This window comes from Mesoplodon mirus, assembly GCF_964341445.2.
Source record: "Mesoplodon mirus genome assembly, chromosome: 5".
Lineage (NCBI taxonomy): Eukaryota > Metazoa > Chordata > Mammalia > Artiodactyla > Ziphiidae > Mesoplodon > Mesoplodon mirus.
In genome coordinates, this window is record NC_138980.1 from 4,682,865 (window position 1) to 4,695,465 (window position 12,601).

At 41.9% G+C, this 12,601-nt stretch overlaps 2 protein-coding genes across 2 annotated transcripts in view; both read right to left on the reverse strand.

Moving 5' to 3' along the window:
- ATP10B (ATPase phospholipid transporting 10B (putative)) overlaps window positions 1-12,601 on the reverse strand; it is a gene marked incomplete at both ends in the record, with an annotated part of 63,207 nt that overhangs the window by 32,741 nt on the left and 17,865 nt on the right. The window contains 1 exon segment of the mRNA XM_082621775.1: window positions 11,392-11,596. Within this exon segment, the coding sequence (XP_082477901.1) occupies window positions 11,392-11,596 (205 nt within the window).
- LOC309805098 (ubiquitin carboxyl-terminal hydrolase 1-like) lies at window positions 906-4,253 on the reverse strand (the record flags this gene model as incomplete). The annotated part of the gene is given in 2 exon segments (XM_082622918.1): window positions 906-4,111; window positions 4,113-4,253. Coding segments are annotated over 2 exon segments (2,346 nt in total). The 3' UTR covers window positions 906-1,906.

The following is a 12,601-nucleotide window of genomic DNA, read 5'->3' on the forward strand; positions in this document are numbered from 1 at the left end:
GCACAGTAACCAAATACTTGATGAGGGGAAATTCCTCTTTATACATGAGTTAGAGTGTCACCATTTTGCAAACCCCACTGAATTAATGGATCTAAACAATGATCATCAATGACTGCTTACACTGAAAAAAGACCACCAGACATTTTGTACCTCAAGATGGTAACACACTTTATTTCCTATGATGTAATGTTGACATAAACATGCACACAAACACAAGTCTAGTCTGAGTCTGATTTAGGCACTAGATCCAACCACCAATTTACAGAAATATAGTGGGTAGGAAAACATAAAATGGAGCCACAAGGAAACAACACAGTCAGCAAAATCCAGACTATGGGAAATTTTACGGGACAAACAACTTGGTTTATTCAGCAGCAAAAACTAAATACGCAAGGGAACAAAGAAAAACTGAATAGAGAACCTACAGAGTAAAAGAGTTTTAAGAAAGTAATCTTAGTATTTGGCCTTATTTTGATCCTTATTCAAACAAACTGGAAGTATTGAACACCAACTTGAAAGTTGAGATCAAGGAATCATTGCCACCATTTTAGGCATGACAAAGATAGAATGGTATATTAAAAAAAATCTTATTCTTGACAGATAGATAATGAAATATTTACAGATACAATGCTGGATATTGAAAAGACATGCTTCAAAATAATTAACAGAAGAGGGTGGGGATCTAGATAAAACAAGATTGGTTATGAGCTGATTGTTGAAATTTGGTGATGAGCACATAAAAATTTATCATATTATTCTTACTTTTGTATATACTTGAAAATTCCCATAATGAAAAGTTAAAATAAAAGAACTCTGCTTGGGTTTAAAGCTGAGCTCAGTCCTTTGCTTGCAGAGTTATTGAACTGTCCTTGCTTCATTTGTCAAATGGGGATAATCAAAGTGCCTCTCTCATAGGGTTTTTCAGAAGGAGTAGAAAGAAATAATAGCTATGAAACACTTAGAAGAGCTGCTTATAGCACAGAGTATGTGCTCAACCAAGTTATCTACTGATACTGTTGTTTATTATTAGTAGTATTATTGTATACTGTTATGTAGATCTTATATTAAAAGATATAGAAAATGTGATCTCTGCTCAACATTTAATCACTGGTCCAAGAGTAAAAAGACTAAGTATCATTCTTTTTTTTTTTTTTTTTTTACTTGTTAAGCAGTTTAAATTTTATTGACCTCCTGGTTTTTTAAAAAAAGTTAAATTTAAGGTCATACCTCTAAGTTCGTTGCATTATATACAGATCGTGCAGAGTATGACTATGAAGAGATACAAATTAGTCCACACTGAAAAATATTTACTAGGGTACAGGATCATTTTCATAAATACATATAAAATTCTTTTGAAGATAGTAGAGGACTGACTCTTCAGGTTTCCTGAGACACTTTTCAAAGTGACTGAAGGCACAAAATGTGCACTATTGTGAATACATACACGTGCCTCTAATACAGCCCATCAAAGATCTGGCTTCATGACTTACACAAGTAAATGTACTGAAATGAGATTCTGCTTCTTAGCTGAAAAACCACAGAACCTATAAACATCATGTAGATAATTACTCCAAAATATGGAGATAAAAATACAAGCACTTTATTTGAAAAAGCAAACACAAAAGATAGGTGTAAATTCAAAGTGTTTAAATGCTTCCATTTTGAATAATTCAGTTAAGAACCTATACAAGTTTGTTCCCAGAAGCTAATGCATCAATCCCTAGTCTCCACTAAGGATAAAGGAATTCTAAAAATTAACATGGTTTTCAATAACTCAGATTTCACTATTTATATAGAAACCTAGAGAGACCCATAATATCCAATAGCTTCAAAAGATAAGCTAAAGACTTTTTGATGTAATCAATTTACCAATGTTTAATATACACACAAGGAAAATACACTCACTCTATAATTTCTTATAAAATAGCAAGTAAGGAGTAGATGTAGGAGATGTAGAAGGGGAAAGAGAATTCAAAAAGTCCTTCTCTTCAGTAACTTTCACTTGAGAATCATTAAAAAGCAACCACTTCCCCTCATACTCCTTTAAGCTTTGCACTGCATATGAAATTTTGTTTTCAAAATCACTCATGTTAATGCCTCTTTGGTCATTGGATTCCTTGTTTCTATCAGATTCATGGGTCCCATTAGTATTGTTCGTCTCAGAATTTCTATTTTCAGCAAATGCTGTACTGGCAACTTTATCAGGATGAGATGCTTTGTTGTATAACTCATAATCTGCTTGAGTCTTTTGTCCTCTGAGAAGTCCAAGAGTGTCTACATTTTTTTTGTTCAAAACTTTACTTGGCTGGGTATTTCCACTGACTCTAATCGACACTTCTTCATCGTCATAGTTTTTGACCACACCCCTTGCTTCCTCCTCATTCAATGGTTCTGGCTTACCTACTTCACACATTTGGTCGATCACAAAATTTTCCTCATCTAGTTCTAAACTGTTAAGGTCAGTGACTTTCACAGAAGCAGTATAATGCCCGCTACTAATTGTAATGCCACTATGCATCACAACTGCAAATAATCCATAGCTGTCATTGGTTGGCTTTGTGCTCCATTCTTCTAGTGACAGTTTAAGAGGTATCAGTAAAGGAGTGTTGATCTTGGAAAGTCCACCACCATAACAATCAAACTCGAAGCCACTAGCAGCAAAGCACTTCAAATGAATAGTTAGAACTTCAGGCATTGCGTCAAACAAAAGACTTCGTTCAGCTTCAGTATAATGATGGCAATTTTCACAGAAATATTTATTTTCTCCTACAATCCTCTCCACTGAAGCAAACTGGGAAATTGCCCATCTCAGGGTCTTCATGTCTGGTTTTGGCTCTGAAGAACTTTCAGGACTCTCCTCTGCTTTGGAAAGCTCATCTTCTTGCACTGGTACGATGACGTCTTGAAACTCTTCTCTTCTTTCTGTTAAACTTTCACATTCTAAGCAACGAGTCCTTATTACCAGCTGACCTTGAAATAATTTCTCCACCAGCTCAAAACCAATTGGCTCTGCACCTTTGTTGATGGGCTTAACTTCCTTAACAGGCATAACATTCTTCCCTGGAGATTCAAGTCCACAACCATCAGCTGTATTATCATTCTCATACTTCCCCATGTCCTCTTCAAGACCACATTCATTTTCTTTAGATTGTCCTTTGGATTCTTGGTTTGTTGTTATTTTACCCAGACTAAAGGATTTAGAAATAATGCTGGGTTGCTTAGCTGTAGACTTGAACCAGTTTCTCTTAACTCTTGATTTCTTTTGTGAGGGTCTTGCACTCTCATTTTCAGAAATGTACTTGGGGATGATTTTAGCAGGAATATCTGATGAATCAACTGTAGCTTTTCTTTTTGATCTGGTTTGTCTCTGGTTTGCTTTCAAAGACTGGTGGTCCTTAGAGACTTTAACGTTTTTCTTCATGTTACCAAGTTCAGTGTCACTCTTTCTTTTCCCATGTACTTTTGGCAGTTTTTCTTTATAGTCTTCAGAATGCCTCATACTGTCCATGTCCATGCTGTTATGACCACTCATTTCCTCTTTCGGATGTTTTTCTTCTACCTTAGTAGATAACTCTGCCACATTTTTTACTCCTTTTTTTAGGAGTTGGCATGTTTCTTGAATGTGTCCCAAAATACACTGTAATACTTCCTGTGCATCATGCTGTAGATATCCTCCATACATAGGGTTGAGTTTCCTGAGTGTGTTAAGTAGTCGCCTTGGCTGAGTAGCAAGTTTACGAGTATATTTCTCTGGATGTAAGAGAAAACTAGCCTGAAGCTGTTCGACTGAAATGATCAAGGAATGTAAGCTGCATATTAGTTCAAAACTTACTGAAGAATCTCCTTTGCAATTTCCCTTAGCTTTTTGACTGGCCTCATCTTTTAGGGCTTCTTTCTTCCTTGAAATACTATTAAATAAGTGCTTCACTCCAGATTTAAAACCAGGACAAAAATATAATACCTGAAGTATACTATTAAGATAACAAGTATTGCCGAGATTATTCAGTCCCACAAACGGTAACAAGTTTTTTCTCTTCTCACGGTTGACACGTGAGGACTGTGCTGCAGGAATAACTCGATCAATTTCAGATCCTCTGTATTCAGAAGTTTTTTTCTTCATTTCCTTGAGAATCTGTGAAATCCAAGGCTCTCTTGGTTTCCTTTTTCTGAAAAAACTTCAAAGAACGTCTGGGTTTTTGTGAGGGACTACCTCTTGAAAGCCTATTACTTTCACGAGGTATGACACGGGGCATTTTCTCTTCAAATCCCAAGGAGTTGAGGAGAATTCATTTATACAGGGACCCTGTAATCACCAAGCATATGTAGAATATAACATTTGCCCAGGGGCCGTCTCTTCTGCTATACCATTTCTTGCTCCTGGCTGTCCTAATCACTGGGGGTTGTGACATCACCAATGTTTCTCCCGTAACTATGGTCATGGCCCAGAGCGAGGTCCGCGGCGGTGACGCCGACAAGTCTAACCGGGCTGAGGGCGGGGGCGACAGGTGAGCCCCTGCCCCGAGCCTGCGGGGGCCCGCGACCCACGGAAAAGCTGGCCGGATCGCCCTCCCCGCAGGGGAGTGCCCATTCGCTCTCAAGAGCGGGAACCCGGGCTGCGGCTCGGTCCTGCCTGGGCGCCGGCACCGACTACATCCCCGAAGCGGCGCCCGACCGCGCCCGCCCCCGTCCCCGCCCCAGGACGGCAAGGAGCGCCAGAAGCGGCTCTGCTCGCCCGGCGCCCGAACCGCTGGGGTCTTCCCCACGACGCCGCCGACGGGAACTTGGCGCATTTTCCTCAGTCTCAGGACTCGTGTGTTTTAGCCTCCGCCCGCGCCAGCGCTGCGATTGGAGGTGGCGTCCTACGAAAGTGCCGGTTCTAGTCTCCAGGCTGCGGAGACGCGAAAGGCTAGAGCCACCTCACGCCCGCCACTAGCCCTCCTGGCACGCACGGGCTCCGGAACCAGCCGGAGCGGTAGTTGCCCCAAGCTGGTAACGGGTTCTGCAGTTTCAAACAGCGCAGGCAACGTCACGGGCAGCTCGCCCTAAGTATCATTCTTCAAGAAAATGTGTAACAGCCCACTAGGGGCGGTCCCATTATCAAATCCACCAGGAAAGAGGATTCTTCTCTGGTCCTCAGGGCAGACAAGTTGAATGGACAGGCAGAGACTTTTTGTTTCATTCAGGATGCATCACCACTGAACTGGGATGGTGACAGATAATTCCCCATCCCACCTCAACTCCGTAGGTAAAGTGCTCTCCTGTCTAAATATGTTAAATCAGCACACACATTCACTGCGGAGGATCCAGGTTACAATGGCTCTTTTTAGTTGAGCAAATGGCTTAAAAGCACTAACCATCAGTGGAGTTCAAGCTAGTTAAAAGGCAGAGTCAATTAAGAATCTTTCACGTGGGCAATAAAACAGATAGGCACAATTATTACATTAATCAATGGTGCTCTAGGCCAGTACTTTCCAACTTCAATTGCACATGAATCACCTGGGGATCTCTTAAACTGCAGAGTCTGGTTTAGTTCGGGGCAGGGCCTGAAATTTTGCATTTCTGACAAGCTTTCGGGTGATGCTGAAGAGGCTAGTCCATGTCAACTTGGTGTCTCAAATTCCTTGTCACTGGGAAATGATCTGACACACACTTCAGCAGGATTTGGGCTTCAATGGTTTGGACAAAAGATAACTAGGAGAATTGCTCTGAAATACTAATTGGAAGAATTCATTTCTGATTCTTTGGCTTTGGTAAATGTTCCATCTACCAAAATAAATGGCACATACTTATTTTCAGGTGTTAAATCTCTAGTGCCCATCTTGGAACCCCTTTAAAGAAGAGATTTTACTAAGCCGGGGGCAGTGGAAGAAGGATGGATTGGGAGTTTGGGATTAGCAGATGCAAACTATTATATACAGAATTGATAAACAACAAGGTCCTACTGTATAGCACAGGGAATTAGATTCAATATTCTTTGATAAACCATAATGGAAAAGACTATGAAAAAAGAATGTATATATGTGTAGAACTGACTCATTTTGCTGTACAGCATAAATTAAAATAATATTGTAAATTAACTATACTTCAATTCATAATTTTTTTCAAAAGAAGTGATTTCAGGTGTCAAAAATGTCCCCAAAGAGAAAACTGTACAATTTAATTCTCTAATGAAGTCCTCTTGCCTGTTCTGCAGACCTCGGCATAATCCTAATTTTGTATTCCTTCCTTTTCTGTCCTTTTCCCAGCAATGGGATGTAGGAATAAATATTTCAAGAACAGGTCAATAATGTTGTGAAAGTAAAGATGGCCCATCATGATAAAAGTTCCAATTGAAAAAAAAAACAAAACCCGAAACCTGACTTGTCCAAGTTGCATTCTGGGAAATGGATTTTGAAACTAACTCTTTGGCAACCTTGAGAATGATGTGCTGTGTCACAGGGGAAAGATCCTTTTGAGAAGCTCTCTCATGTTTATAATTTCCTCTGAACCTAGACAGGAAAGGCAAGGATGAGCTGTCTAAGCCATGAGGATGGTCAGCCTCTCGGTCATTCCTCACCTGTTGAGATCACTTGTGTTCCACACAATGTAGATTAATGTGTTCAAGTTTCCATATGAAGGTGAAAACTTATTGTGCCCCAAATGGTTCTGAGGTTAAATGAGTTTAGAAAGCTCAGGGTTAAAGAAAGTTTAACTGGCCTCCTTCCTCTAGGTCTTCTCCGAGACCTTAAAATGTTCATGGACGTTGGAACCTCCCAGAGGGGTCCACAGGACTCCGGCCTCCTAATCAGATTTGACCACAGACCTTGTTTTTTAAGAACTATCTCTTGAGATAAGGGTTTGGCAGACTCCACCTTGAGAAGTGCTGATCTAGAGGAGCTGGGACAAAGTTTGTCTTACTGACTCTGGATGAACAGAACACAGCAGTGAAAATGGTTGTGGGTATATGGTGTGGGGTTGGGAGTTTCTAGAAATCTCTGAGGTTAGTAAAAATCCCCTTTGGGCAAAATCAAAGTCTCATAGCCAATAGGAATAACAAGCTAAAAAAAGTCATTAATACTAATTATTTAAGGTATTAAGTTGACAAACAAACCACATTTGCAGGTGTTCAAAATCTTCTCTGAGACAAGTGGTGAATTTTGCCTTTTCTGTACCTTAGGGTTTTCATCTGTCTAATGGAGTAGTGATGTCCCCCTCACAGGATGGTCATGAGGACAAAGGACAATATGGGCAAAACATGTAAGACTCCTGTAGATGGTGGCTTTATTCCCATTATTATGATGAGTGTTTTTTGGAGGTAACACCTTCCCTTTATTACACAGGTTTTTGATGAACTAGTGGTAGGTTCCTATTAAGATCATCCGGGAGAACATTTAAAAAATATGCATGCCCAGACCACTACTCAGTCCCCATGAATCATAATTGGGTGATGATAATGGGGAAGGATGCATGTATATATGAAAAAGTTTCTCCCTGTGATGGTTATGATACATCCAAAACACCTTCAGTGCGTTTAAGGCAAATTTCTAAATTGTGATCCCAGCTCTCCTGTAGTAGTCCTGGGATATGGTCCTTGGAATAAACGGTTTCTGTGGTTAAATAAGTAGAGATCTTATATACTAGTACCACCCTCCCCCTCCCTTCCCCTTTATTAAAGTATCTGAGAAGTTCTGCAGTCCACACTGTTGGAAAACTTGTAACCTATTGCCTTCTGATCTCACATGACAGTGCAGCATGTATTTTTCTTGCAACTCTCGTCAACATCTTTGTTCAGCACATTTGAGAAATATTATATAGAGAGTTAGTCAGAAGAGAATTCTGTCCATATTCAGAAATCTTTCTGCACTGAAGACATAAGGGAGAGGCAAGGTCGCAAAGAGCAGCTAAAATTCCTCCTCCCCAGGGAGCTGGCTAGGCCTGCTTTTATTCTTCCTGCTGCTTGTTACTTACATGTGGAAAGAGTATTGAAAACGATAAATGTGTGTTTTCAAGTAAGCAATTCTGGGTAAAGTCTGGGTGAGAGTCAAAGGACCAGGGAGATGAGCTACTGCAAACCTTAAGTGCTGAGACTGGACAAACTTGGCTTTGAATCCTGGTTCCAATACTTCCCAGCTTAGTGACCTTGGGCAAGTTACTTCACGTTTCTGTGCCTCACTTACCTTATATGTATAAGAGCTTTAAAAAAGGGCATTATTATTAGTACTATTTATCCCTGTTCTTATAGAACTGGAAAAGCACACTTAAGCAAAGTGAGGGGGAGAATCAAGAAGTGAAATAGAATAGAGAATTCTGGAAACTTTCAAAATCAGATAAATCTTGTTCCCTTTACAAGTGAATTTATTTATTTTGGTAAATCATGACACCAAGTACCCTATTAGAATTTAGGGTTAGAGTTTGAGAGATGTGATTAACTTGAATTAGCTGGTTTATAGCAGTGGAGCGTGAATGACCCTTTCATCCAGCTCTTCATTCTAGTCAAATCCCAAACTATCAGACCAATTAATATACAAGAAACAGCTTGGGAGCCACTGCCAGTGGCAAAAAAGAGAAGGGACTGGGTGAACCTCAACAGTGCCGAAATAACTGCCTGAGAAAGAGTAAACGACTTAGAGTTACGGTGAGGATGTTGGGGTGGGCCAGCTGAAGGGTAGATTTACAAACGCACACACGTTTTGCTGCTCCTGGAACTTAAAACAACAACAGCAAAAACGGGGGCTTCCCTGGTGGCGCAGTGGTTAAGAATCCGCCTGCCAGTGCAGGGGACACAGGTTCGAGCCCTGGTCCGGGAAGGTCCCACATGCCACGGAGCAGCTAAGCCTGTGCGCCAAAACTACTGAGCCTGCACTCTAGAGCCTGCGTGCCACAACTGCTGAGCCCACACACCACAACTACTGAGCCTGCAAGCCACAGCTGAGTCCGTGCGCCACAGCTATTGAAGCTCAAGTGCCTAGAGCCCGTGCTGCACAACAAGAGAAGCCCCCACTCACCACAGCTAGAGAAAGCCTGTGCACAGCAATGAAGACCCAACACAGCCAAAAATAAATAAATGAATAAATAAATAAATTAACACAACAACAAAAACCAAAACCCGATAGAATAGAATAGAAAGTTTCAGAGTCCTTTGCATGTAGTATGACTGAGGTGGCAGTCTTACACACTCACACACATACCCACATGTGCATGTGGCTAGGTGTGTGTGTGCAATATGTATTTCTTATCGTGACTTGTGGTTAAAAAAGCTTGAAAACCTTTGCTCTAGAGGGCAGCCCACAGGGCCCTGAGCCAAGAAATAGATTATTTTGTGTCTAGGATGGCGCTGTGAGCTTACCCAGATCCCGCCCTACATTTTTGTAAACACTGGGATGATTGGGTGAGTGTGACAAGGACAAGCAAAGGTAGAGGAAACTCAGACGCCAAGCCCCAGGGCAGTGATTGACTCAACAGAGCCTGGACACCAATGGGAGGACCGAGCCACTATCACAACCACAAAGCAAGGTGACGGCGCGGTGGTCATGGCGGTTTCCATTCCCATTGTAGGAACTGTAGCCGAGGTAGCAGCCATAGACCGTTTACTGTGTATCTGCAATGCAGCAAACCCTCTAGTTTGTTCTCTACGTTCCTTATCTCACTTGAATCACACAGCACAACTTTGGGAGAGCCATTCTTAGTATTCCCATTGTAAGGATGAGAGAACAGAGTTCAGTCATAGACAAGCGATTTTATGAGAACTGTTCATCTGGGGCTTTGAGAGAGGCAAAGTGAGGTATGATGAGTGGCCTTCTCTTGAGAAGTTTCTGTCTAGATAACGAAACGTTAGCTCATGAGCATCTCTGAGGAATGAACCACTTGCCTTCCTTCTTCTAAATCCCCTGATTCATTCGTTTTCTCCCTAGCCACAGGCTGTCAGGATGAAGAGGAGTGATAGAATTTTATTCTTTTCCATGCATAGAGCAAGGTACCAGATGGGAAATCAACACTTTCAAGGGGAATTTTAATGGAAAACTGGAATATCACACCCAGTTTTGATCAGTCAACGCATATTGCCTATGAACGCCATTGATATTTACTGCCAACTATTTACTGGTCTCTTACTTACTATGTGCCTAGCTTCATGCTAAGTAATTCATGTACATATTATTTTATAATCGAGCAGGACCTTATGGGGCCTTTTTGGGGCTGACCTCTCCCCCATATTCCTTGCTTTAGTTCCTTTCTGAAGTACCTAGATAATAGTATCTGATGCACATTTCCTGAGTTGTTTGACAGACATGAAAACCCCCATCAAATGGAAGATATTAACTATTTGATGACCATGAGCACATAGCCCAAGACCTAATGGCGCCTGTGGATTGATAAACCCTGTGACACCACCCTGTTCCCTTACCATCAACCAATCAGAGAATTGTGCACGAGGAGATCACATACCCTGTGACCCCCCTCCCTTAGCTGGCCTTTAAAAATGTTTTCCTGAAACCCATCAGGGAGTTCAGTCTTTTTGAGCACTAGCTGTCCCAGACTATTTGTATGGAGCCTTACAATAAATGCTGCATTTTCCTTCACTACGACCCAGTGTCAGTAGACTGGCTTTACTGCACGTGGGCAAAAGCAGAACCAAGTTTGGCTCAGTAACAATGCAGTCTTCAGAAACACCCTATGGAGAGGGTACTATTTTTGTGCCCATTTTCCAGATGAGGGAATGAAGGTGTGAGAGGGTAATAACTTGCCTTAGGTGAGACAGCTAATAAATGGTGGGGTTGGGCTTTGGGTTCAGCTCTGCCAGACTCTAGAGCCTGGGCTCTTCACCACCAAACAATCATGATTCCTCCATGATATCCAAGGTATCACACACGTAAAGTGGGGATTAAATTAAAATGTTGATGATCACTCCCTGTCCTTAAAGAGGTTTCAGTACTGTTGAGAAGGTAAGACCTACACAAATGGAAAAATAGTTAATGATACCTTGCTGCGGTCAAAGGAGTACTAGAAAACATTCATGGAAGGAGAAATTGCTGAAGCTGAGCTGGGCAGGATGAGCCAGGATTGGATAAGCACAGAAAAATGGGTTGGTCTTGAGTAATTGAGCAGATACTAGACTCCTCAGTTTAGAGCAGAAAGCAGAGTTTCTTCAGTTGAATGGAGGGGGTCCCCATTTAAGGATTCTGAGGCCTTCAGCAAGTTCTTTACCCTTCCCAAGCCTCAGTTTCCCCATCCATGAGAAGGGGATGATATCCATCTCAGAGAGTTGGTGGGAAGATTAAGTGTACATAAGTGCCTGGGAAAAGGAGGCATCTACTACATTCTCCTCTACACAACAGATTAAATAAAGTTTCCCAGTAGAACTGGCTGGCATCTTCCCTTCGCCATTCCAGTTGAAGATCTTAGAAAGAGCCCTACCTGCTGTGTGAAGCCCTTTACAACACGCCTCTGTTTGAGGTTTGTTTCTCCATCCAAGTTGGAAGTTTCCAGATGACAGATCCCACTGGGGTCCGAGGAAAAGAGGAGGAGTGTGTCGGCTGGGATGATCTCATTGCATTGCATTTGGATGAAGTCCCCCACTTGCACGTCCTTCCAGCACTTCTGCGTGTAGCTCTGCTCTTTTCTGGGGTTGGAGAAAGACAGGGGCAGAGTGAATGTTAAAGCTCTCCAGAGCATGAATGAGTGAATGGAAAAGGTCCCCCTGCACCTAACATCCTCCAGGCAGCCTGTCACAGGACTGCTCTGTATTCTACCTCTCCCCAAATGACCACTATCATCGTCTCTAGAAAAGCGAAGCATGATCTATAGAATCCCACCAGTAAAGATCCCTCCTTCTGACCATGTAGACTTTTGATTGACTGTCGGCTATTGACTGGTTGCTGTGCTCAGCCCTTGCTTTCTAGCAGGAGAAAAAATTTAAAGGATAAGGTGATTATATAGTCATATTAACATAGTATTCTTAATATACATCACTTCCTAGAATACCCAGTTATCGCTGTAGAAAGCAGGGTCACAAAAGAATGGAGTATAGGAAAGACTGCTTCTGGTTGTGGGTGGAGAGCGGCAGTGGGAAAGGTGAGAATATAGACCATTGTCTAGGAAGATCTGGAGTGGTGCTGAAATAGGAAGCAGGGAATTAGGAAGATGGCACCAGGAACTTTGATAGGATGGGCCCCACAGTGACCACAGGATCAGAGGGCTAAAGACATCTGAGAAAATGATGTACTTTCTCTTCCTATCCAATTTATCAAGTTTGGGTAATAACAGGGGAAGCAACAATCGTGAATTTAACATTTCTACCGTGCCAAGCACTAGGGTGAATTAAGACTTCATTTACTTGCATAATAACTCATTGGAGGAGACGTTATACCCATCTCACAATGAGGAACTTGAGAGTTCAAGAGAAATTTCCCAGGGCCTTACAAAAACAGAGCTGGACCCCAAGTCTGGGTCCAACTTGACACAAAACCCAGTTTTCACTGCGTGAATATCCTGCCTCCTGGAAATCATTCCCCTCTTTCCTCTCCAGTGGAATGGCAGCATCAGCTTTATAGCCCTGGCAGAAGGACTCGCTACTCCCCAAGGGGATACATTCCATTTCTAAGAGCCCTCAGTTTACGAAATTCTT